The 26,805-nt window shown below is 41.1% G+C and overlaps 1 protein-coding gene across 9 annotated transcripts in view; it reads right to left on the bottom strand.

The window, feature by feature from the left end:
- Positions 1-862: 862 nt before the first annotated feature.
- TRAK1 (trafficking kinesin protein 1) overlaps positions 863-26,805 on the bottom strand; it is a 140,177-nt gene continuing 114,234 nt past the window's right edge. For 4 of the 9 annotated variants that reach the window (XM_020987374.2, XM_020987366.2, XM_020987371.2 and 1 more), the window contains 3 exons: positions 22,159-22,497; positions 9,084-9,186; positions 863-4,078 (listed from right to left, as the gene is read on the bottom strand). In XM_020987374.2, the coding sequence (XP_020843033.1) occupies positions 3,295-4,078; positions 9,084-9,186; positions 22,159-22,497 (1,226 nt within the window). In that variant the 3' untranslated portion in view covers positions 863-3,294. The remainder of the gene's footprint in view (positions 4,079-9,083; positions 9,187-22,158; positions 22,498-26,805) is intronic. The other 5 variants (XM_020987368.2, XM_020987372.2, XM_078151712.1 and 2 more) reach the window with 2 other exon arrangements.

Raw genomic sequence — 26,805 nt, 5'->3', positions numbered from 1 at the left:
TACTAGATATGGCAGTTTTGCTAAACTACTTTTGTTGTGGTTTTTGTTAATTGAAGGATTTCTGGGCATGAGAGGAAGGGAGAATATTTAGAAATGAATATGACATAAAACCCTTTTCACTTTAAAAAAGATAATGGAAGAGTTAACTACTGTTCCTACTTCTATTACTTCACTCATTCCATCTCCAGAGGCTCTACCCTCTGAAGCGGGGGGCTGCTTAAAAGCAGAGCAGAGGGATATTGTGATCCTGGTTGCAGGGTCACCTTGGGCTCATATTCATCAACGTGTTGAAGTAACATACCTGAACAAAGGGGGACAAGGAGAATTTTGCAATGAAGATGGTCAGTGTCTTTTGGTCAGCAACAATGGATGAGTTACAATATTAGTAGATGGGAAATAAATATTTCAACATGTGGTTCGTTACTATTGGTGAGTCACATCCGACTCTTTGTGACCCCATTTGGGATTTTCTTGACAAAGATACTAGAAGGGTTTGCCATTTCCTTCTCCAGCTCATTTTACAGATGAGGAAACTGAGCCAAAGAGAGTTACATGTCTTGCCCAGGGTCACACAGCTAGTAAGTGTCTGAGGCCAGATTTGAACTCAGGAAGATGAGTCTTCCTGATTCCAAACCCAGTGTTCTATCCACTGAAGCACCACCTAGCTACCCATTTCAACATGGTTCATTATTTTTTATATATAATATTACATGTCACATATATTATATTACACACACATATATATAAATGCACACACATTTACAAATTTAGAGAAGTAAAAATACACATACAACTGATATTCTCAACAGAGGTCCTCAGAAAAGAAGTTAAAAAACCACATGCATCTGAATAACACACCAGATCACTCAAGCTTATTTTATTGATACTCATTAGATAAGAAAATTTTATTGTAGCATTTGATGTATTTTACAACACATCTTATGGGAGTGGTTGTACAATGTCTACCATTTATTCTGTAGGCTAACGTCTGTTATGCCTCCCAAGTGGATGATTTATTATTACATTTTTAATTCCCTCATGGTAATGTATGGTTGGTTATTCGCTCTGGGTACTTAAAATGGTCCATTCAGTCTGTGGTTTTCCTGTTGTTATCCTATCTAGCTACAGGTTTAAGATACATTCAAATTTAAAAAACAAAAGATAGTTAAGTTATCTGCAGTAAGTGCCCACATACAACAGCACATTGAGCTGAGGACACACTTTTACTAAAATGTCTTAGGGTTAGAGAATAAATAGGAGTTTGAAAATCTGAGCCGCACTTGCTTGTGTGCTTTCTATCAAAGCATCCTAAGTGTCCATAACACTATGTGGATTCCGTTCAGGGATGGACGACTCTTTCTATCAGAGGGGCAAAGATGACAATATTATTTACGCAAAAGATCACCAGTACTAATTCTTCAAGTAAGACGCAACAATGCTGTGACATAAAGTGTGGTAACTGATTGTAATAAATAAACCACCTTCCTAGAAGGAAACATTTTATAGAAATACAATCGGTGTTAAGAAAAGGAATTGGACTAGATGATGTTTAAAAAGTAGATAAACTTATGTACAGAGACATACACATAGGGAGTCAATAGCAAAGGTAATTTTCATAGGCATTACTTACCTAGGTTGAGCATATTACAATATACTCTTGTTGCTATGTCTGGACATGTAATACTAAGATTCCTCAACTTAATGTTAACAGAATCTTTGGTTTGTGGTTCTGAAATGAATCTTGAAGATGCTTTTAACTTTTACTTTAGTTATTTACTCCAGTATGTGTATACATATGTATGTGTTTGTTTATAAATAAGACCACTACTCTCCCAAATCACTCCACATTTGCAACATTCAACAGAACCTACCATTTTGTTCATTTTTCATTCTTTCTGAAAGTGACTCTATCTTTTTCCAAGCACAAGACACAAAGGTAAACAGAAAATGGAAAAAAACAAAAACAGCCCATAGGCTAGAAAATCACATTGATACAATGCCCTCTATTGAAGAGAGGAGGAAAAAACATGGGCATTAAGTGGTCGCACCTTGGAGCTGCTCAAGTGTTTGGATTTCAAAAGTGGCTACTGTGGAAAAGGCAAGGATATGGATCATAGGAAAATCCCACAGCCCTGCTTTTTGAAATAGTCTGATTTTCTACAAGTAAAACCTAACGATCAAAATTCTATAGCCTCTCTTTCATAGCATTGTGCTGTTACTCAATTTTGCTGTGGGTCTTCCCTTCCCTGATAATACACTTTCTCCAGAATATCCCCATATTTCCCCTTTAGGCCCTCTGATTTAAGTAAGGATCTTTGGCTCAGATCATTAGACTATTTTTGCTTAGAGGCTGTGGTTCCCAGAAACCAGTTGCCATTTTCCCTGATACAAGATGAAAATAACCTTGTGACGTGTGTATTTCAGTGCCACAAGAGCATGCGGTAACACGATGCTCAGCCAGCACCATGACTTGCCTGTATTTTGCAAAATGTGTTTAAAGGAAAAAGGTGGTGTTATTTTTAATCCATACATTCTCATTCTTTCTAGACTTTTGGCCTACCTGTGGATTACAGAAATGGGATTTCAAGTTTTCTGCATAAGGAAAATCACAAACGTTTCCCTGCAAAGACACAACCTTTCATCCAGGTAGAGAAGCCATGGGCTCTGAAGAAACTAGACCACTGGCAGAAGCAAAATAAAATCAGGCTGTCCCAACATAAATATGAATTTGGTTGCTTCTTTTTGTATATAGTAAAGGATCAGGCTCATGATATGTTCATCCAGGAGATCGAACGTTAGTTCACTCAGAATGAAGACACACTGTGATTGGTGTCATCTGACAAGCCTTCCATCCTGACTGTACCATGCCTACAATCACAGTCAGCAAGCCAAAGGATTGACTTCCCCTCTATCCACAGCATAATAACTGGTTTTTGTTTTCAGTGCATCTTTAAAGGAAAGAAAAAAATTAAAAAAGACCTGTCAAAGGTCAGTAAGTTAAATCCTTAATACAGCAGTTGCAGCGTTGGGCCATTTCTTATGATATCTGAAGAGTAATAAAATTAGATACAAGGTCTCTGATACATATTTACATACTATACAAAGTTTACACTCTTCTCCCATTAGGCACAAGGTTGATTTGTCTACTCAGGAGGGACTGAGAGAGAGACAGAGGCTGGGGTAGGGGTGGGGAGACAGAGTGAGGAGGGAGGTCAGAGGACTGGGAGGTTAAAGGAAAATATTGTTTTTTTGTTTTTGTTTTTTCTTAAAAAAAGAAAAGGAACCAAGTTCCTCTCATCGCAAGCTTGTCTGTTTTGGAAGCTTGGCACCCATCAGGATGCCAGAAGTAAGAGTCATAGGGGCTTTCATCTGCATGCTGGACCCCACCATGGTGGGGAAGCTGCGGTTCCTTCGAATCCCAGTGTTCAGCTGAAGGCCTCCAATGGCACTCGTGACAACAGGGCAGCCGAGGGGAAGGCCCTCAGGCCCGAGAGCCCTCGTTGGCCCCTGGGGCCCGCAGACAAGAGGTCCCTGATCTTCCGCCAAAGCGGGGCCATGAGGGCGCCCTGAGTTCACTACCTTGGCTATGCCAAACCGCTTGACTTTGTCCACCAGATTGAGGTTGGAGACAGACACCTCAGTCTGGCTTTCACTGTTCCTGATATTCTTTTTCTCCCTCACCTCCTTCAGGATGGAGCTGGCTGGTTTGGAGGCCAAGAAGTTGTCATAAGGGGGACTGGTACATTTGAAGTCGAAGGACGGTGGGGAAGACAGCGGTGTCTGCATAGGTGAATTTGGAGGGGTGGAAGGGATCACAGCCATTTTAGGGGAGTATGGGTTCAAAAGGGAGCCCTTTCCAGCCCGGTCCCAGCTCTGGGGATTGTACACGGCCGCTGAGATGCCCCTCTCCTTCAGCAGCCACACCAGCCCGAGGGATGTGCTCATTGTGGTGGTGGATTCCCGGAGGTTGGTGAAAGACTCGGCCAGACTCAGTCGCCGAGGAGTGCATGGCGTGCCCACTGGAGTGGACTTCAAGTTGCTAGAATTGCCACAAGCTGGAGTCGGTGCTGAGTTAAGGCTAAAAGGAAAAGAAAATCAGACCTAGTTACTCAACGTGAAACACCCTCAAAATCCCAGGGGAAATTAGTAGGTCAATTTACACCAATCTGTTGATACTGGGTTGAGCCCAAATTGTATAGTCTCAAGCATCAATGAAGCAAAATGCAAGCCTAAATAGCCAAAAATGCACTGAGACTTTTGGGACTCTCAGTATAAACCTACAGACAGAACGCAAGTTCCCTGAAGGAAGGAGCTATTTAATTTTCATATTTTTATCTCCAGTGCCTTGCCCAGAGTGATCGCTTCATAATTACTTCTGGAATGGATGACTGGATGCACTGAAGGCCAACCCTGAGCAAAACTGTAAAACCTCCAACAATCTCTCTATACACTCCTTTCTTCTCTCTCCCCACTATGCAATAACCTTTTAACAGGAGTCCAGTGATCTTCATCTACCCAACAAAATAATAGTAGAAATAACAACTGGCATTTAAATATTACTCTGAAGTTTGCAAAGTAAAACATCTTATCTAATTTAAATTTCACAACAACACTATAGGATAAGTATTACAGTTATTATCCCCATTTTTCAGGTGAGAAAACTGAAGCTCAGAGATGTTAGGTGTATGCCCAAGGTCATATAGTTACCAGGAGTTCCTGACTGTCCAACATGCCACCACACTGTCAATAGCTTAAGGGAAAATACACCCAAGAAAAGTGATACATTGATTTAAAGTCCCTCCATTGTCCAAAAAGGATGAGATTTCACTGGAGTGGGCACTCCCCCTCGTAAAGACACAGCGTAAGCCTCTAGGTCTTAGAAGTGATTAAAATCATCATTTGGTGACCAAGCTTCTACGGGTAAAAATATTTTTGACCTTAGCTGACTGATAGATCCCTGGATGGCAGACAAAAACACACAGTTTTGTCACCAGGCCTGGGTTCAAAGCCTTTCCAGTGGGTAAGGCCTAGCCAAGATGGTTCCCTGCTGGTATAGCTTTTGAGAACACAGAATCATCTTTATATTTCAATGAGGCATCAGAAGAAAGTTCCAGAGTGCTTCTATTAACACCAAATTATAAATGATCTGTATCATAGCAGTTTTTCAAGGGGGGAAGGGGGGAAAAGAGATAAGGAGGAAATACCACAAAGCAGCAAGATGTCTTTTTAGCTTTACTGGAACCACACAGGCCACTGTCTATTCTGCCCATGCAAAGATCAGCCATGCCAAAAATAGAAGACATAAAAACCTAAAAATAAGGGTAGATTCTTCCCAATATCACTCGAGTGGAGAAAGCCATGAGGCAAAATGCTTTTCCTACATGACTCAGTGCCTGATTTTCTTATTTCCTACCCACTTCACATCAGTTCTTTTGTCCATTAAAAAAAAAAGGATGTTAAGGAAACACACTTTAGCCTGTGCTCACCTGTGTGATAAGACTGACTAGCAACCCTACCCAGCAGAGCAAAGTGTGTGATAGCTGTCCAAATGGTACAAGAAAGTCACTCAAATGTGCATTTATTCACATGTTAGAATAGATAGGTAGATACAGATATATACAGAGAGAGAATGAAGAATGCTATCAAGACTACTGACAATAGCGGGAGAGGCCCCTTTTAAATAGGAGCATTGAACAACTGGCAAAGAAAAAAAAACACTTTAGGAAATCCACCCTTAACAAGCTCTGTCTGGTCACTACTAAGGTTAACATAACAACCAAGTAATGAAGAACAGGGTAGATGTTTAATAAATAGAAAGAAAGGAAAGGAGAGGAGGGAGGGAGGAAGGATGAAGAGGAGGAAAAAGGATGGAGAGGAAGGGATGAAGGGAGAGAGAGAGGGAGAAAGAGAAGAAAGGAGGAAGGAAGAAGAGAGGATGGGGAAAACAGAGGAAAGGAGGGAAGATGTGCAAGAGAGGGAGGAAAAGGAGAGGAAGGGAGGAAGAACAGAGGAAGGGAAGAAAAGAAGGGAGGGAGGAGAAAGAGCAAGAGAGGGAAGAAGGGGGGAAAGAGGAAGGGAGTGGAACAAGGGAGACAATGAAGCAAAAACACTTCCAATGGAGTTCACACTGTTGACAAACCTGGGAATATTGAATCACAATTTATTTCCTTATGCCACCTGGTGGACTTGTCTGTAACTACCAAAGCTACCTAAAGAAAGCTGATCAGCACTGTGGCTGGAATCAGCCACAATTTAGTGAATGCTTGAAAAAGAAGGCTTCTTGACCAGAAGCAGGAAGGTGTCATAGTCTGCTGACTGCCCTGTATGCACTCCAGAATAGAGGAGAGAAAGAATCGTGTCATCTGAGAGAAAGTTCGCTTAAGTGCTCTGAACGAGTGGAGAGGACAGGAAGACATGGATGAAAGATGCTTACAACTCAAAGATGTGTAAGCCTCAAAATATAGGTTTAAGAACTTCAGATCAAAGCTGCATCACCTTTGGGTTGTTAGTCTGTGAGAGTGGAATGAACAGCCAACATGCACACCCTCACATAAACACAAAAGCATCACCACACTAGGGGAGGAAAAATGGTTGGAAAACACAGGATGGGAAACCACAGCTGAAGGTTCTCATTCTTGTTAAAATGCATATTAAAAAAAGAGTAATGGAGGTGGAATTATATGAAGTGCATCCTACCAAAACTACAGAGTATTTTAAAAAATAAAATTAAATTTTTTTTAAGGTTTTAAACAAAAAAACCAACCCTTATCATTCCCTGTTTTTCTATGTAATTTCTAACTCTAAGGTACATACTCAACTAAATAAAAACAAACCAAAAAAAAAAACCCAGCAATAACAAAGCCAACCTCATGACTGAAGACAAGGGGCTCTTCTCTATTTAAACTCACGGTTTTTAAAAAAAATTGTGATTACTAGTGTATCACCAGAATTAATGACCACAGCTTTGTGGATAGAATGCCTTTGTGGGCCCTGTTTTATTGACTGAAAAAAATCTTGCTAGTAGTTGTGCTTATAGGACAGGAAAGCAAGGTACTACAGGAAGAAAGGAATAAAATAAATTTAAAAACAGTTTCATAATTCAAAGGTTCTTAACCTGGGGACTGTAAACTTAAAAAACCCCTATTTTGATAACTATTACAGTATAACTGATTTCCTTTGTAATCTTATGTCTTTTATTCTATTGTTTAAAAAAAATATTTTGAGAAGTGATCCATTAACTTCACCAGACCGCCAAAGGGGTCCATGACACCAAACAGTTAAGAGCCCTTGGCCCAATTCCACCAAATGGGAGCTGTGGGGTTGAGTATCTATTAGTATTAATGTCAGTTTCCTGTGAAGTTTGAGGAAGGAGCATCTTTAAAGGAAATGTTAGGACCATGACCTGTTAAAATATTAGCTTGGAATGCCAACAAAATGGCCTTCAGCATCTAATCTCTTCAGGTTAGCCACTGTCACACACACACACACACACACACACACACACACACACAAACACACACAGTCTCATTGTACAAGACCCTGCTGGAATGGGAACTGCCAATAGCGCTGCTCACCCCCTGACCGACTGGGTCATACTGTTTGCCCTATATCTCCTCTCAGCATAACGTGACATAAGGCTGTTTCATCCTCCTCCTCCTCCTCACATGACCTGTGAAGAATTATTTATAGGTGAAAGAGCTTCTTGGTGAGAAGGATCTCGTGTCTCCCCTCCCTACCATTCAGGCCCACTGCAGGTCCATTCTGGCCCCAGCCTCAAATGAGCAGGCCATCTTCCTTGGCCCCTGTAGCCACTATGACAAAGTTCTCTTGTGGTGTAAATGTAATTTCCCTTTAGCTAGATTTCTGGGAGCCTTTGGTAGGGCCATATTGAGAGAAATGTTCAAGTCAAGTCCCCTCACCAGTACCCACTGCACAGCTTCTCAGCTGAGGCCAAGGTGAGCAGGCCATGGGTTGAGAATGGGCTATGCTCTTGGGCTTTCAGCTCTCAATTTATTGGGTATCGATGAACACTGAAGCATTAGATTCACAGCTGTGTACAGTTAGAGCCAGAAGAGAACCTCAGAGGCCACTGATCCCAATTCCATCATTTTACAGGTGACAAAATTGAGATGGGGAGAATGCCCTGGGTCGTATAACTAGCATTTGAGGTAGGATTAGAACTCAGGTCTTCTTGGCTCTATGCACAAGATATAGCACTGGTCCTTAAGGTTCAGGACACGGTGAAAATTTACGCCCTTCTGAAAAATGTCATGCTACTGTGAGTAGCTTCAAAGCAGAGCTCCAACAAGAGAGTCCCCGGCAATCTCGAGACTAGTCTATTTAAAAGTGGCCTAAGAATGCATTCTCTTGGCCTTTTAGTCACTCAAGATTTTAGGGTCATATGATCTTTTCTACCATACAGAGCTCAATTAGAAGGAAATTCTGCATGTCTGAGAGGCAGTACAGAATGATGGAAGGAGGCCTGGTTTAGGAGTCAGAAGGCAGGGTTCGAACCTTTGCTCTGCTCACTTTGTAGGTGACCATGGCTGGGTCTCAGTTTTTCCCTGTCTATAAAATGAGGAAGTTTGACTAGATCACCTCTAAGTTCCCTTCCGATTCTAAATTAATGAACTTATGATTTAAATCCATCCTAGATAGAGAGAACATAGATATAAAGTTGGAAGGAACCTTAGAAAGTCCAACTCTTCATTTTACAGATTAGGAAACTGAGATCCAGAGAGATCACATAGCTAGTAAGTGGCAAGATGATTTGAAACCAAGTTTTCAGACTCCAAATTCAGAATTCTACCCACAACACATGCCAAGCTGAATCACTGAACAGCCTTCAGAAGGGAAAGCTGTCTGATTCCAAACAGAGTCCCGGAGGGGGAATATGAAGGAGCTTAACAGGCCTTTGGGATGAGGATATTAACCTCAGTCCCTCCAAACTACCAAATTTCTTGGTGGTTGGTCCTCTTCCTTACTCAATTACTTTGGTTTGTGCCTTTGACTGGAAAGACCAAGCACTGCCAGTCACTTACTGAAGTCACCCAACCTTCTACCGCAGGGCCGTCATCCCTTACCTTGGCGTGACCCTTGTGAGCTCATCGGAGGGGTGTAGGATGCGGCATGTGGTAAAGGTGAAAGTGGAGTTGGTCTGTGACATACACTTCCCAGGATGATGCGCTATATTGGAAGGAAAAGGAAAAACACACACAAAACAAATTCTTTGACATCTATAGATATGAGAGAGAGAGAGAGAGAGAGAGAGAGAGAGAGAGAGAGAGAGAGAGAGAGAGAGAGAGAGAGAGAGAGAGAGAGAGATCCTCCAGTCTTCAACAGATGCAAGAAGAGTGATGAGATACCTTTCAGGTGGATCTAGGCGAGGAAGGTGAAAACACAAACGTTCTTGGTAGTTGGAGGATCCCTCAAAAACAATCGAAAATCTGAGGTTTGGCTGGTGAGTACCCTGATCATGCATGGATGGATTCCAGGTTTCATCCTGATCCAGGTAAAGGTATCCCATCATATTTCTTTTCAATAGTGGATCCAGCTTGGGGGTGGGAAGGCCAATGTGCCTTGTGTTTAAATTTGGTTCCTTGTTGTGTATAATGGAGACTGCTTTCCTCTTTCAGCACTCCAGAAAGTTTCTCAGACTCAAACAGATGCCAGAACTCCAAGCAGGGAAGGACAGAGAGCATTCATTTGGAGATATATTGGCATGCCAGGGTTATTTCAAGCATTATTTCTCTAAGCAGCTCACCCAACAGAGGTTGGGAGGCTTTGGAGGGGGGAAGCCTTTTGCTCCCTTTTTCATTCATGAAAAGAGGCTCTCAGAAGTTGGTTCCACTACTGCTCATCTGTAATTGTTATTGCAACCCTCAGTGGGACTTGACAACAACTTGACAAGAGCATGCATTGATCAGCGCTGACCTAGGTTGAAATCTCAGCTCTGCCACTCATTATCTGGGTGATCTTCAGTAAGACTTCACTTCGGAAAGCCACCGTTTCTTCATCCAATCAATGATGAACAATGTCAAGAATGCTGAAAGAAAGCCTTGCCTACAACATAGTAGTGACAAGCATTGGCAGGACCATTGCTTTCATGGATGGTCTTTGAACTGATGAATCTTTTTTTGAAACCAACGGAAGTCACGTTGGCCAATTTGCCCAATTATCTTTCTTTCAAAGGTTTTTTTGGAAGGTTGTTGTCAAGTGCCCCACAGAATAGGATCCACAGCAAAGGAAATCAGAAAGGTTAAGAGCCGCCATGCATCTGAGAAGCTTGCTAAGAAATCAATTTTATGTTCTACTAAAGAGATCATGATTGCATAGGATTTCTTCATTCATAACTTAAAGGTTCTTTTTTTTTTTAAAAAAAAAAGACTGTTCCAAATGGCATGCACAACATATTGTTCACAGAGATCCCCATCCCACTCAGCCCTCAGAGACCTCCTCAGAGAAGCAGACTTTTAACTTGGTATCATAGGCCCACTTGCCCAGTTCACAAATTAAAAAGCTGTGGTGGCTCTTTTAGAAGAGTCTGGCTTGGGTCTAGAGCTCACTGGAGGGGCTCCATTTTCTCTTCAATTTATGAAAGGAAAACAGAAATGAAAACCATATGTTGCAAATTGAATGGATGAGGAAACCAGGGAATGGAGGCAAAAAATATCCCAGGTACACAATGGAAGATGAGATTAAGAACATGAGGACTAAGGTGGGTCAATGGAGGGTCAATGTGACATTGCTGATCACTTCAATACAACACATAGTTGTATACTTGAAGTTTATTGCGCATAGGGCTGGCTGTTTATGCTCCTGGAGCAAACTTTGAACTACAGAACCTTAGAGGTCATCTCTCATTTTACAGATGAGGAAACTGAGGCCCAGAGAGATTAAGTGACTTGCCCAGTGTCACACAAACAGTAAGTGGCAGAGCAGGGATTTGAACCCACAACCTCTCGCTCCAAATCCAGGGCTCTTGCCACTATGCCATGATAAGTCATGCCACAAATGGCATCAGAGTAGGGAGTAGGGGAGAAATCAGGTCCAAAAAAGAGCCTCCATCTCATCTTATTTCTCAACCAATAAATGTAATGTATGATGGACTTGGCTAACTTTGAAACTACTTCAAACACACACACACACACACACACACACACACACACACACATAAATGGGAAAAGCTATGAAGGGAAGGGTAGCCTAGCAATCACGACTCTCTTATTGTGATAAGGCCTAAAAAGAAAAGCCACAGAAAAGCTGAGGAAAGGATCCCAAATAACAGACATGAGGTTATTTGGAAGGAAGAAAAGAAAATACAGTTATTAGAGATTATCAAGACACAACAGTTCTTTGCTAGATGACACACATGATTGAATGAAGCAATGCTGGATTTAAAATCATGAACGTACACCTTCTAAAATACATGGCCCAGACAGCCAAAGATGGGGGAGGGGGGATACAGGGGCACCAGGTCACTTTCATCCTCCACCCTTTAGGGATTAGAATTGAATTGCAACATTTCCTTTGAAGTGGGCATTTGAAAGACATAGCTGCATTAGCAGAAGCAAAACCCATTCGGGACAGGGAAAAGGCTGCTAAAAGTACAGAGGTCATTGTTCTCCCAAAGCCACTGAGACAAGTTAGAAGGTCAAGTGAAAGAGATCAAGATTCAAAGCCAAAAGATTCAACCCCAGCCCAAATACCACTAGGAAAGCTCGGACTCGGTCTTCCTCCATCAGTCAATAGAGGCTGCCATGTCGCTGAAGGACTTTCCTTCCTTTAACAATAAAGAGAGTAAGTGATCTCATATCACTGGACACTTAGGAAGCATCTAAGATTTGTCACATAGCAAAAGCTAAGTTCAGAGCTGTTAATAAGACATACAACTTCGAGTCATGGGCATCTACACCCGCCGTCTACATTTCTTTTTTAAGGAAGCCAGACTCTCGAACAATAGATGATTTCCAAAATTCACATTCCATTCCCTGAATCCCACCTTCAACTGTAAAGAGGCACTTTCTTTACAAAGGAGAGAGATGGCATCCTACATGTAATGATCAGGGGTTTATCTGTCAGAGAGGTCATGGACCAAAAGGCTAAATAGCTTAAAATGTTCTCTTTTTCAACCCAGCTAGGGAGCCAACTTCAAGGCGCATCAGAGATGGTTAATGGTCTGGGTTTAAAGGGTGCAGCATAAACATGGGCAGGTGCTTTTACTGAGTATTTTATTTAGGAAATTCCGCTAAAGTTTTATGAAGAGAAACGTGCTCTTCCCTTCTACCCCCCAGTTTTCACCACTTGTGTGTGATTCTGATCCACCAATAGCAACCTTTAGGCTTTGGTAAAGATCCTGACAATGAGACTCCCTCCAACAAGGCTGATCACAGCCTCTTTATCAGTTACAAAGACTGGCATGAGGCACATAGAGTAGAAGTGACTCACCCAGTGTCACAGAGCTCATCATTATTAGAGGCAATGCTCAAACCTGGATCTTGTTGGTTTTTGGTTTTGTTTTTGTTTTTAACTTGCAGCCCAATACTCAATCTGTTAAACCATATCACCTTGCTCAGTTTGGGGAGTTTAGGAGGAGCGGTTCAAATCTGCAGGGCAGGGAATTCCTAATGATGAGGAAACACCCTCTATTAGTGCAGAATGGCAATTGCTCCGACGTTTATACTAACTTAAGAGCGTTAGTTGCCTGAGGCACTAGAGGTTGATTTGCTGAGTCACAGACATTACACCTCAGAAGTGTGACTTAAACCTAGGTCTCTAAAACCCGCTAGCTGTTTTTTTTTTACTACTATTCCAAATACTACCTTTTCTTTTCTTTCTTTTTTTTAAAGACTATTTCTTTGTTACATATGGTCCTTTAATTATGATAAAGAAATCTTCAGGGTCCCTTCCAGCTCTGATTCATTCCCTGATTCATTTCCCTAGCAAACTTGTGCCCTTTGATAAAATTATAAGTGACTTAGTTGGATATGTAGTTTTCCCAATTTCACACCCCAGTAGTTCTCTGTAGAATAATCTAAGGTCATTAGAAGGGCACAACAAAATGATTTTTCTGTCCTCCTTGCCTTGTGAGAAACTCTTCAGAAGGCCCTCCCCAGGGCCCCTCAAACATTAACTGGTGTAATACACTTGTAGACAATATTTTTCAATCACCGGGACACAAAGAGGCTCTTAGCAAGCCATAATAACTCAATTCCAAATCCACTGCTGAGCTAGAAACTCCACCATAGCCAAGCTGTCTCTGCTCCCAGAAGGACCCATCTGGGTCACAGCTCTATCTCAACCACCCACAGCAAGTCAGGGTTTGGAAATGGGGAGTCAGTCTGGGCCTGCCTGACGTTCTCTTCTTCCTTCCCCAGCTACCTAGAGAGGGCCTGTGCCCTAGCAGCCTCTGTCAATCCCATAAATGGAACAGGCCAAAGATAAGGACTCTCCCCCAGGTGGCCCCAAAAGAACAAACTCTACCAGGGTGTCTTAGGCACTGAGGAGGATCTGATTTCATTGAGGAAGGTCAATGTTATTACTGTAATCAAGCTAAAACACCTGCACTGTGAGATTGGGTCCTCTGATCCTTATGCGGCTGTTTCCGTGATTTCACCTCTTTCCTTTAAAGTAGCCTTGGAAATAGCATAAATTGTTACCAATAGCCAATGAACAGAATAGTGAGTTCATTCATCCTCCCATAAGGAAGGATAAGCTGAGAATTTTTCAGGGACTAATTAACAAAACTTTTAAAATAAACTCATGGGAAAATAAAGTGAGGTGAAGGAGTGGGATTGAGGGTGAGAAGTTAGCCATACAAAAACACACAGACTAGAACATTATTTTATTCACAATACTGTTTTTTCTTAAGACTTCAAAGAACTTCACAAACACCTAAACAACTCTGGGGACATGAATATCACTAATTTGCATTTTTAAAAAGGAAGATGAGGCCTGGGATCGGTTACTTGAGACCCATGGAGATCTTCCCCACACTTGAACTAGAGGACAATTTTACACAGATGGAAAAATCCCCAATGGTTGAAATGTTACATGGTGGGCAAATGCTACAAGCTTCATGACCCTCTTCCTCCTCTTTATCTTGCACCTTTAATGAAACTGTGAACTTTTCTGTGATGTAGAACAGCAGAAGCTAGACTGATGGCGGTGGTTAAGCCAAGACTGGATTAAGGCAAGTCTGGTCAAGGCACTAAGGCTGCAATTCCAATTACTGCCACCAGGGGAGTTGGTTAATGAAGATTGCACCATCAGCGTAGTCAGACAGGGCTAAGCCATTAAAATGTTACTGTCTGAAAAACCTAAATGGTAGGTACATAAAAGCCCATTTTGCTTTGTGACAAAAATGGGTCTAAATATATATATTCCAAATGGACATGAGATCTTTATTACATTTGCTACAGAATTAGACCTGCAAATTGCAAGTACCCTTAGTATCTAAAAACATTTAGAAAATGCCCTGCTAGAAAAAAAAAAAAGCCCTGAGCAATTAAGCAATTTGCCCAGAGTCACAAACCAGTATGTGTCAGATTTGAAAATCAGATTTTCCTGGCTCCAAAGCCAACATTCTACCCACTAGGTCATCTAGTCTCTTATTAAAAAAAAATCAATAAATTTGTTGTTGTTCAGTCATGTCCAACTCATGAACCCATTTGGGGTTTCCTTAAGGAAATATACTGGAGTAGTCTGGTATTTTCTTCTTCAGCTCACTTTACAGACGAGGAACTGAGGCAAACAGGGTTAAGTGACTTGCCCAGAGTCATGCAGCTAGTAAGAAATATCTAATGCTGCATTTAAACTTAGGAAAATGATTCTTCCTGACTTCAGGTCTGGCACTCTATCCATTGTGGCACCTAGCTATCTCCAAATCAATAAACAAATGTACTCAAAATAATGGAGAGCAGAAAGTCCTTTATACTTTTTTATTTTCCTCATCTCATTATGGAGCGCTGGCCAAATTTGCTCAGTGAAGATCAAGTTCAATAACAGTGAAAGGAGGAAAACATCTCTAGAAACTCTGTGAGTTTGCTCACTCATTCAGGCCAATAGTCAAAGCTCTAGTTTTGGCATGAAAGTTAATGTCCTCTTTGGCATTAAGTAGTTTCTGAAATATGGTTCTTTTATCAGGTCTGAACGCTTTTCAAAAACTCTGAACGTTTGGCCTACTTTCAGTATGGTGAGGGGTTCTGATACATTGGTCCCCAAATCTACAAGCTTCTCCTAGTACTTCTGCTGGGTAAGGGTCTGGTTGAACTGACTTGGATCCATTGAACAAAGGCTTCTGCTTGGGTCTTGCATAGCTAACCTATAGCTATAATCATAGTTAAGGTGTTTTCTAGCACAGTATGAATGCAGCAAGGATTACTGATGGTTATCCTCTTCCATTCTGGGAAATGAATGTAATGAAATTAATGATCAGAGACCAGCGTATGCCTTGGAGAGGTCTATGGTTCTGAAGTTGGCCACAGCATACTGTTTTAAAGTCACTGGTCTATTACCTGGGCCAGCAAGCCTGGGCTTTGCAAATGCTTGGGGCTATAGTCACTTCTCTTGTTTCCTATTCCCTGTAAAACATGGGTCTCCAGATAGGAGGAGTGTTTGCAGTGGTGGGGCTCCCTCGTTCACTCTGCACCTATGGTAACTGTTCCAGGTACCGTATCTTTGACAAGGACCTGGGAAGGGGTGACCTCATATTGTCAAGCTCTGTACCCACCAAAGGTGCTTATTGGATTTTGGGAAACACCAAAGACGTCATTCTCATGAAATCAAGTTTTGAGGTGATACTGGGTCTGAAAGTGGCTTGTGTTTTTTCTGGGTTGGTCTACAGAACAGTACATAAAATTATATCAGGTATCACTTCATTGGGCATTAAAATAAACCACACTAAGATATCATTTTAATTGGCTCACTTCTGGCACCTTCCCTGAGATTACTTTCCATTTACATTGTATACCAGATGTTCCAAAAGTCTTCATGCAATTTTAGGCTTTAATAGTTTAAATAACTTTAAGAGCTTAAAACTGCACAAAGACTTTTGGGACACCAGTAGAGCTCATCTGTATATAGCTATTTGCATGTCATCGCCCCCATTAGAATGAAAGCTCCTTGAGGTCAAGGACTCTATTTTACCTTTCTTTGTATCCCTAATGCTTGGCACATAAACATTTACACTTAATATTTGTTGATTGACTATCTGACTGCCAGGTACTATTAGAGTCCATCCTGGTTTAATTCTGCATGTGCAGAACCAGAATAATTTCCGCTTTGTTTTAAGCATGGTCACCACTAAACTATTTAACTGGTAGAAGCTACAAAATTTAAAAGTCCTGGTAAACAATGTCTGTCTTTTTTTCCTGCGGCTTATACAGATTATATTTGCCTGTTTTGTTTCACTATTTATAATATAATGGCTCAAGAGGGTTTTCATATTTATATTTATAACATAATATTAATGGCTTCTGTGTTCTTTTCCTTACCATGATGCTTAGTACCTCCTCGATAAGAAATAGGCAATGGCTTCATCAAATCAATTAGACTGTAAGCTCCTTGAGGGCAGAGACGTCTTTTGCCCTTTTTTTTTATCCCCTGCTTAGCACCTGGTGGCTACCACAGGATAGGTACTTAATCAATGTTCACTGCTTGCTTGATTGAATTAATGTAGGATCATAACCAATGCTAGGACTATAATTCTAGAGTGGGAAGGAACTTCAGAGATGACCTAATCCAAACCACTCATTTTACAGATGAGCTAGCAGAGTCAAGATCTAAAACTAGGTTCTCTAACTACAAAGTCAGATCTTCACCCACAATGCCCCTTACTCTAGAAGACGCCATCTAATCCAGAACAGAATCCTGCCCATGGACTACAAGCAGATTCCACTGGCAAATTCTCACCCTATTTTATGTCATTTTTCAGAAATATGCCCGTGATTTCATCAAAGAATCATTGGCTATCCCCATTAATCTATTCCTCTTGGCCTTCAAGAATCTCATGATGTTAGAACATCCTAAGGATGGTGGCACATGACTGGAACCCTCCTCTGTATGTGACCGGCTGGACAAATAAGCCTAGATTACAGAATCCTGGGATAACTCTTGGTCAAAACATCCTATTTCCTTTCTTTTCTATTCTTCATGGAAAGGAGAAGCTAACTCTAGACCTGGAGGGATTATCGAGGACTCTATATCCTTGACTACTTTATATAGTGGGTAAGGCAGCTCACTGCAAAGATACAGACCAGAAGGCATGGAGGGCCCAGGGTGGCAGAGGGTGTACCCATGCCAATAGCCTGGCAAATGATTGAGGTGTGAAGCTGTCCTGGTCTATCTCTGACTCATGTAAACGATGATAGCGTTTCTTGCAAATCCTCATCATCCTTTCCTGTAGCTGAGCCTCCCTTACGGAATCTGAGGATGACTGAGTCAGTGGGTGGTACCAGTTACTAGCCTAAGTAGGAGAGCTGAGGAACTCATTTCCTTTCTGGCTTCTCCACCAATGGGTCTCCACCTTCTCCCTTCCCTGCATGGTTCCTACAAATGTAACTGCCCTTGGACAAATGAAGCAAAAATGGTTTACCGGAAGATAGATTGAGATTACTAGCCGAAAAAAAAAATTTTATATGACTCATTTTAATACCACAAAATTTTTCAATCTTTTTTACCCCCAAGTATCTGAGGGTTAAAATACATGCTCCTCTTCTGATGTCTTTTACTTAGACTATGTTGCTTACCCTCTCTTGGCCTCAATTTCCTCCTCTGTTAAAAAAAAAAAAGAGGTTGGACTCGATATTCCCTAAGGTCCTTTGCAGGTCTAAATCTATAAAACTATGACTGACCTCTAGCTCTTCTCTACTTTAAGAAGCTGTCATAAATAATACTGGGCAATGTCATAAGAGTGGCCTTTCAGTTCTCCATTCTGTAGGCATGATCCTTCAAATGTAGCCTCTTCGCTGAAATCTAGGTATACCATATGTGTATACATAATTCATTTCTCACCTGGCTGCACTACCACCTTGGGGCTTCTCTGGCTGACTTCTGCCATCATGACACCCAAGAAGCTCATTTGGGGGATGACTGCATCATCCCCCAAGATCTCATCAGTTTTGGGACTCCACCTCATCACAATCCTCTGCCTTTCTGATTGGAAGGGGGGGCCATGAACTCCAGCCCACCATTTAAGGAGAGATCTCATTTCTCAGCTGGCTGACCCATGGGACTTCTCTGACTGACTCCCTCCCCCTAAAGCCCCTGCACTGGGTATCTTTCCCCTACCCCTCTTCAGCTTCCTTTTTTGGATATTGTCTTCCTTCATTAGATTGTAAGTTCCTTTCAGACAAGGACTGTTTCTTTTTTCATATTTGTATCCCCAGCACTTACCATAGTGCCTGGTACATAGTAGGTGCTTACAATGAATGTGTATTGACTATATTCTTGTCAGCACAGCAAAAATTAATACTATGTTGTATTTTTCATAGGATCAAAGATTTAGAGTGAGAAGGGCCCTCCGAGGCCAGCACATTCAACTCCATTTTATAGAAAAAAATTGGACTCTCCATTAGAAACATTAAAACATAAAACACCCCACAGAAACAAAATAAAACTTTAACCTAAAGATTAAAATTTTCTGCTTTAATACACATTAGTCAAAACACAGGACACAGACTCTTCCTTTGAAGAGCAGAATATTAAAAAATGCAGTGGTATTTAAGAGAACACAGGTAAAAATAATAAATCCTAAAAAGTGCTCAAAACTTTTACTCCATTGGAGTCCATAGGCTCCGGAAACCTGTTTGAGACATGCTTACAACATGTCAGTTGCTAGGGAAGACTCCGGTCAACTTCATCTTGTGGAATCTCCCAAGCAGAGGCTACTGGTATCTTTTAGCATGACAAAAAGGACAGTCACTAGTGATGATTGAGTTCTGCTCTTGAGGGCCTCTGGCCTCCAGAGTAAAGAGAAGGAACAATAATAAAAACCCCACGGGAACCCAATAGGAATCCAGAAACAGACCCTCCTCAAGCTGTATTGGCCGAGCATAGCTACAACTCATTAACCCACGTATACTGTTGGAGATTCGTACAAGGTCTATCCAATGATTTTTTTTTTAAAGAATCTCTTACTTCTCATATTCCAAGACTTATTAAAGTCCCATCACTACAAGAGTAGAGTTAGGTAAGTTATGCTTGGCAAATTTCTTTTTAAAAGATGGGCCTGACCCAGGAAGTATCTCAAGGGGATATTCACCATCAGCACTCTTGGGACAGCTGACTTAAATAGCCCTTCCTTGAATTACCTTTGATGTGATGGCTGATGTTTGATCTCCAGAGAGGATAAATTCCTTCTTATTCCCAGTTCTCTACCTTGATCCCTCAGCCAAGTTTTAACAATAGGTTTCTAACCACAGTCTCAGATGGAAGATAAAATTGTATATATTATTTTGCTTTAAGCTTGGAAGAGGGGATTAAATGATGTGATTTTTGTTAATGGTAGGAAGGCAAGCCCTACCTTCTTTACCCCAGGGAAAGTCCTTTTGTAATTTGATTCATTAGTACTACACCTTCTCCCAGCTCCTCAATTGCACGCTGCCTTTGCTTACTTAGATTTTGCAGGATCATTTTGTGATTCATTCACACAACAGCATTTGCAAACACAGCTATTATTTCATCAAAGCCATGGATAATGGCTTTGATGGATATGTGGGGTAGAGAAGAAGAAAGTACAGGTGACTGCTAAGAAAGCTATCTTGCCCAGTGGATAATGTTGCATGTGAGAAGCTAGAGGAATTTCAGCTATAAATTTCAGCTTCTCAAACTAATAATGACAGCCCAAAACTTGCATTCCATAAGTCATACAGGCATCTCATCTCTTAAAGATGTCAGGAAAGTCCCCAGTGAAATAAATTCTCAGTCCCATCAGGCTTGCTTTAAAAAAAAAAGTTTCCAATCAGATAAGCATTTCTACCATAATTCTTGTCCTAAAGTCAACTTGAATAATAAGATGATCTGTGCTGAATATAGAACCAAGAAATGGTTCTATAAGAACGCAGGAATGGAGGTTAGGAAAGGAGGAGCCCCTTTGGGGACCACTTCAGGATGATTTCCCGCCATGGATTCTGAGTGATGTTTTGTCACCTTTGCTAATAAAAATAAGCAATAACAGCAGAAAGAATATTGGTTCTTTAGCTGAAGGATCTGGGTTCAAATCCTTCCTCTTGACACCACCTTTGTGACCTTGGGCAAATTAACTTAACTTCCCTGAGCCTCAGTTTCTTCATCTGTAAAATAAGAGGGATTGAATTAATTGGCCCATGGGGTCCCCTCTAGTTAAGATCTATGATCCTACAATTTTCCTTTTTCCACTATACTCTGCTACTCAAGCAATAATATATCATTGTCATTATGATCATGCCAAATCAGGCATTATCATGGGAATTTCACTTCCTTCCCGGCAGGGGAAAGCCGAGTGCTGAGTAGTTTTAAAGCAAAGCACCATAATGCTAACACTGTGGATCCATGATCCCAGGGGCTCTGAGCACGAGGTCTGACTACCTAGAACAGAAAAAAAAAATGATGCTTCAAACTCCTGACCACATGCCAATAGCCTGGCTGAAACACATTACCCTAGGGCTGCTCATCAGGCAGAGTTCTTCGTTTTTCTGAGTCAGCCTGGTAGACCTCCTAGAACACCAAAGGAAAATGAGATCCCCTTGGGCTCTGGGAAGGGGATTATAGAACGAAACAAGGAAATTCTGGAACTCAGGGCTTAGGGGCTGACCATACTGCTTCTGCATAGTAGAAGATGGGAATGGGGATGAGGCTAGTTCATATTTGGGGGAGGGGAGACACGCACATGCGTTTTTCAAGATCTAATATACAGAAACAGAGAATATAACACTGTTGAAGGCATACTGCATGTTATGGTTTCTACACCCTGGGTCCAGGCTCATGAGGTCGATGCTAGATTAGGCTGGAAGTATTATAATGGATGACTGAATAGACTGAGCCAAGGCCAGCACTGAACAAATGGCTTGAAAGCCTTAGGACCTGGCATCATGTTGTTTGAGAGAGAGCCTCACTTCCTTGCAGCCATGACTTAGAATAGACCATTTCCTATAGTGACACCTTGATAATTCCCTTTGTTGGGTTTTGCTCTGAACCCATGATTTCACTGGTATGGGGAACTCCATTTCACCAGTGTATATTAGCAAGTGTTCTACAATTTAGAAATCTTAGCTACCTGGGGCATTGAGGGATTAAGGGACTTGCCCAGGGTCACATAGCCATTATACGTCAGAGACAGGATGATAAAAAGGTCAGTGAAATCCAACCCCCTTATTTTATACATGAGTAAATTGAGGCACATACAGTTTAAGTGATTTGTCAAGGGTCACACAACTCCATGTGTCTTTGAGGTAGGATTTGAATGTGGACCCAGCTCTTTCTGACTCTGAGGCTGGCTCTTTGTTCATTATATCATGCTGCCTCCCTTCAAAAATCCAACATTTGAATAGAAAGGTGATCCTAGAACCTTAAAAATCCATAATCACCGGGGGAGAGAGAACAGGATCTGAATGATCATTTTCCCTCAAAAAAAAATTCATCAAATGAAAAGTTGAATCTGTAGAGTTCATTCGTAATGTTGAGTTTTCTTATTTTGAAATTACTTCTGTACAGTCTACAACTGCATATGTTTCCTACTCAATTTCTAAATTCCCAACCTGGCCTCTCCTTACACTGAAAACAGGTGCCAGACTTCACCATTGGCCACTGGTAGCTCCTTCCTGACACAAAGTGAGCAACATGTGACAATGCGGAAGAGCAGCCCTGGGGACCTCGAGGCCCACGATGGGCACATCCATTTAGCAGCCTTTCCTTGTCCCACTAAAGGCAGCTCTGTTACAGCATGCACCTCCAAAGCTCCACAGATATCTAGCTGTTAAGAGACAGGACATTTCTGAGTTTGGTTTTAAGAACAACTCAAAAACAAAATGGGAGTGCTTTGTAGTTATCACCCAAACAGACGTGCTGAAGCTACACAGAAAGCATCGCTATGGATGGCACCCTGGAAAGATGTGAGAATGGCCCAGAATTCAGCATCCTGTAAAGGTGTTGGGTTTACAGGACTTAATGTGGTTCCCTCACCAGACCCCTCATCATCATCATCATCGGCCGCCGTCGGCTCCTGATTCTCCTCTGTGAATGCCTGAGACCGGCTCTGGTAATTCTTGTGGTCTGAAAGAGTCATTTGTACTTGCGACCTCTCACCTGAGGTCTCTGAGTGCTGAACTGGCATGGAGGTAGCAAGGCCCTTGTAAGAAATGTCACCTGTCTCATCTTCTTCAAAATCATTAAGGCAGTACACTTCATCCAGGTCAACGTCCAGGGTCCGGAAGCCCTTGGTGACAACACCGGGCCGGGGGTCCAGGATGCCCCCAAGGTGTGGCTGGGCCAACTGTTGCCAGTGGTGAAGTGTAGCAGAACCTTCAAAGGGAGAACATCAGAAGGAGGAGAAAAAAAGAGAAAGATGGAGAGGAAAAGAAAGGGAAGGAGAAGAAAAAGTTAGTACAGATTGCCAAATAATCTTTTTTGCCCAAAACCCAATTCATTTAGTGAGAAACCAGATGGATCCAACCTGACCACATGTACACACCTGAGTTTTTGTGCAGGTGTGGTTGTACTATCATTTCCTAACATGCAACGGTGTTCTTAATACCATTCTTGGAAGCATCATAAACTTTGGGAATCAAATGCAATTTCTTTTGAAAAATAAAACTAGTGTTCCAGTGAGAAATAAATGTGTAGGGGCTAGTCACAGACTTTCTTCCTAAGCACAAAAAGGATAACATAATCACACAGTACTGTATTCTTAGGGAATTTTCTTTTTTAAAGTAAACAGACTATAAATGCAATAGTAGGCCAACCCCTGTGGTGGCAAGTGTTGCATTTTGGTTTTTTTTTTTAAACATGAAAAATCCAGAGCCAGCTATTTTAGGCAATAGAAGAAAGGACAAAAACAAAAACAAAAAAAGAATCCGTAAAGAAAGCTGAGTGTGAAAATTTCAAGCAAACATGGCTTATTGATTAACTGTGCAGAAACAAGGGCATTGGGAGTGAAAAGATGGTGGTCATTCAAGTCAAGGGTAGTTTGAAAACAATGAGAAAAATCAGCCTATATATCTACATACCTATGTGCACATTATATATATATATATATATATATATATATATATATATATATATATATATATATATGCATATATATAAAATATATACACATATATGTATATATACACACATATAAAACATATATATACATGCATGTATGTATATATGTATGCATGTTCTATATGTATATAAATAGGATATTACATACACACACATAAATAATCATTAAAAGACTACATAACAGACTAACAGAAAGGGCTGAAGTCTTCATTAGCTAAGCATACCCTACTATACCTGTCAGCTCCATCTTTGGGTGACTGACATTCTAGGGATGGCGCATGGGCAGAGGGGGGCAGGGAAAAAAAAGGCGTGATAGATACAGAGAGGGTAATTCTATACAAGGCAGCAATCAGCAGAGATGATTTATTAGGTGACACATGAATCTAATGTCAGATGACATTAGATATGGTTTGTAATAACATTAGAACCTGACGATAAACCCAACCAGCCAGTATGCATTAGTCATTTGTGGTCCCAGGAAAGGAGAGAGTAATAACTCCCTACCCCGCCATCTCTCTCATGTATGTACACACACACACACACACACACACACACACACACACACACACATAAACAAAACAGTATGTTGTACTTTTGTGTCATTGATTAATCTCATCTCCTGAATCTCTTGCAGAAAACAAAGAAACCGGAGACTTTTTAACTGGAGAAAATTAACGAATGCTAGGACCTCACTGGGCTAAGTCATGTAACCCAAGGGAGAACAAAAACTTCCTAATTACTACATTCAGATCACATTGGTGCAAATATTTATTTCCTACCCAAAGAGAAATGCATGACCTTTAAATACAGCTTTCTGATAGAATGAATTTTATGCCCAAAAGTAAGACAAGGCAGTATGGCATAGTTGATATCACACTGGCCTTGGATTTAGGAATATAATTTCCAGGCATTAAAGCATGAAAGCCCACGAGAAGCTACTTAACAAAGGAAATTAAGAGCCTAAGTTCTATTTCTGACATAACCAGGTGATCTGACACTAAGCAAACCACTTGTTTTCACCGTGTGATGGGTAACTCTCTAATGTTTTAAGTTACAGAGAAGATGGCTTGGTAAAGGGAGTTTCCTTACTGGGAGTGCCCATACAGATTAAATCAAAGGTCTATATCCAGACCGTACCTAGGAATTACAATTGAAAAACACCTATTCTATTTAGAAGCTGGGGAGATTTCTAGCATTTAAGTAGATTTTCTGCTTTCAAACTCTTTTATTATTTGTCATATTTTAAGGGGACTGTTCCATACATCAGTGAAATTGTAGGTCCAGCCCAAAAAAAGAAAGACATTTTGGTTTGTCTCTCCTGCAGGACTGACTCCCAAATAATTTCGCTCTGTAATTAGTAAGCACAAGAAACAAAAAGATTAGTCACTCTTGAGTGGCTAGTAAGCTCCTAATAAATCACTCTGCTGTCATTAAATGGACAAGCTCGGAGGCCAGAAGGCAGCAGGCTTGTAAGACCTGTGAGTTATTAGCAATTCTGCCAATGACAGAACCTTGTCTACAAAGAAGGGAAAAAAATATAAGGCCACAGCAAAAGAGACAGAGAAAGGTGAGAAGGAGAAAAACAGGGGAAAAGTATGGAGAAAAGTTGCCAAGGGTAGGAAACAATAAGTCCTTATCAACTAACCCAGTGACACCCATGCTATTATAGGTTACTTGGCCCTATTTTAGGAGATTCTCCTGGAATGACCTTACAGAGGCAACACTTTGCCAGAGTGTAATCTTATTCCCTAGTGTAAACTGAGAGGATCAAGCCAACTCCTTTCTGCGGATCCCCTCACTTGTACGATAGTGGGTCCTACTGACATCCTTGGCATCAGGCCAAACTTCTTATTCCTGGCAACAAAACTTATTTGTGCGTAAACTTCAGGTACACCTCAAGTCACCTGGCTCAGGATCTTATATTGGCAAGAGTATCCAAACTATTACCAGAAATCACTTAATGCAACTTCTCGATCCTTTTAGAGTATGGGGAAGTGAATACTGAATATCACATTGGCCTTGGATTTATGAATTCATGAGTCAAGTTGAATTTCTGATGTATATACATGGTTTGATACTGGGCAAACCATTAGCTTCTCTGAGTTCTGGGTAACTCTCTAAAATAAGCTACAGAGCAGATACCAACCTTCATTGGTAAAGAGAATTTCCTTACAGAGAGTTTCCCACACACGGATTAAATCAAAGATCTGTATCTAGACCATACTTACAAATTAACTCTTGAAAAAACATCCCATTTAAAAGATGGAAAGATATAATGTTTAAGAGGATTTCCTAGAGTTTGGGAGAGTCTGATAAATTACTTTCTACTGAGAGAAAAATTGAAATAACAAGCAAAAACCCGTGTGCATCAGAGCCCAGAAAAAAAATATGGAGTCAGGTCACAGGACTCAGTCTGGACTTTCCCAACTCTTTTGAAAGGTACTAGGGGACTTAGAGAATCATGAGGGAAAAGGCAATTTAATAGACAGAGCTTTCAACTAGAGAGGAGCCCTACACTCAGAACTAACTCATTGTGTAACCTTGACAAGCCCCCATGTTCAAGTTTGCCCATCTAGACAATGGGTGCAACAACCCTCTCTTTACCTTACTGGAAGGTTCTAAATTAAAAATTAGGCTACAGAAAGTACTTCAAGTTTTTTAAGATGCTCTATCATTTCAAGGCATTAAAGCATGTGAGCCCACTTGAAGCTGCTTACCAAAGGAAATTTAGTAAGAGCTTAAATCCAGTTTCTAACAAAAGTTTCAAAGACATTTTTTGTATACCATGTCCCTAGATCTTCCAACAGAATGGCACACAAGCATCCAGTGTTTACACAAGGAAGAAGGGCATAAAGGCCGAATACCCACCAGTCATAAGTCCCAGGAAGGCTTTTTGATTTTATGCAAAGTCGCTTTTTATTTGTCCTAAATTAAAAATGGTAAGATCCACCTTAAACATTTTAGCTGCACACTACCATGGGCTATTACTCAAATTAAGTATCACCTCTTAGGAGTTACAATTCAGGAAGATACTAACAGCCCTCTAAAAGGAATCTACAACACTTAGGACAGCAGGCAATCCTGGTTTCTGTGCCAGAAGGCAACATGTCATCCCACCCTGCCCTGCCACCATTTTGAATCTTTACTAACCTCTTGGATTGTATCTGTTTTGAGTCTGGAGGAATTCCTCTTCTACTGTGTCCATCATATCTCTCTCTCTCTCTCTCTCTCTCTCTTCTCTCTCTCTCTCTCTCTCTCTCACACACACACACACACACACACACACACACACACACACACACACCCTTAGGTTGATACCTCCTTGGGGGCAAAAGCCTTGCAAGTGGGGGCACTTGATACTAAGGTTGTACAAACAAACAAATCAGCAACCTGTCTGCCTTGTTCACCTCTTAGTCGATTAAGAACATGAGTCAGATGATATGTGGGCTAGGTAAACAAGGAAAAAGGAAAAAAAGGAAGCCTCTCCTTTCCCTTCCTACTAACAGCTAGGTTAAACACAAAGGCATGAATGGGGAAGAAAAATTAACGTCTTTGTCAATAATC

The sequence above is a fragment of the Phascolarctos cinereus genome, unplaced genomic scaffold (genome assembly GCF_003287225.1).
Source record: "Phascolarctos cinereus isolate Bilbo 61053 unplaced genomic scaffold, phaCin_HiC Scaffold_1;HRSCAF=81, whole genome shotgun sequence".
Taxonomy (NCBI): Eukaryota; Metazoa; Chordata; class Mammalia; order Diprotodontia; family Phascolarctidae; genus Phascolarctos; species Phascolarctos cinereus.
The sequence above is the reverse complement of the archived record's forward strand: the minus strand, read 5'-3'. Positions and strand labels throughout refer to the sequence as shown.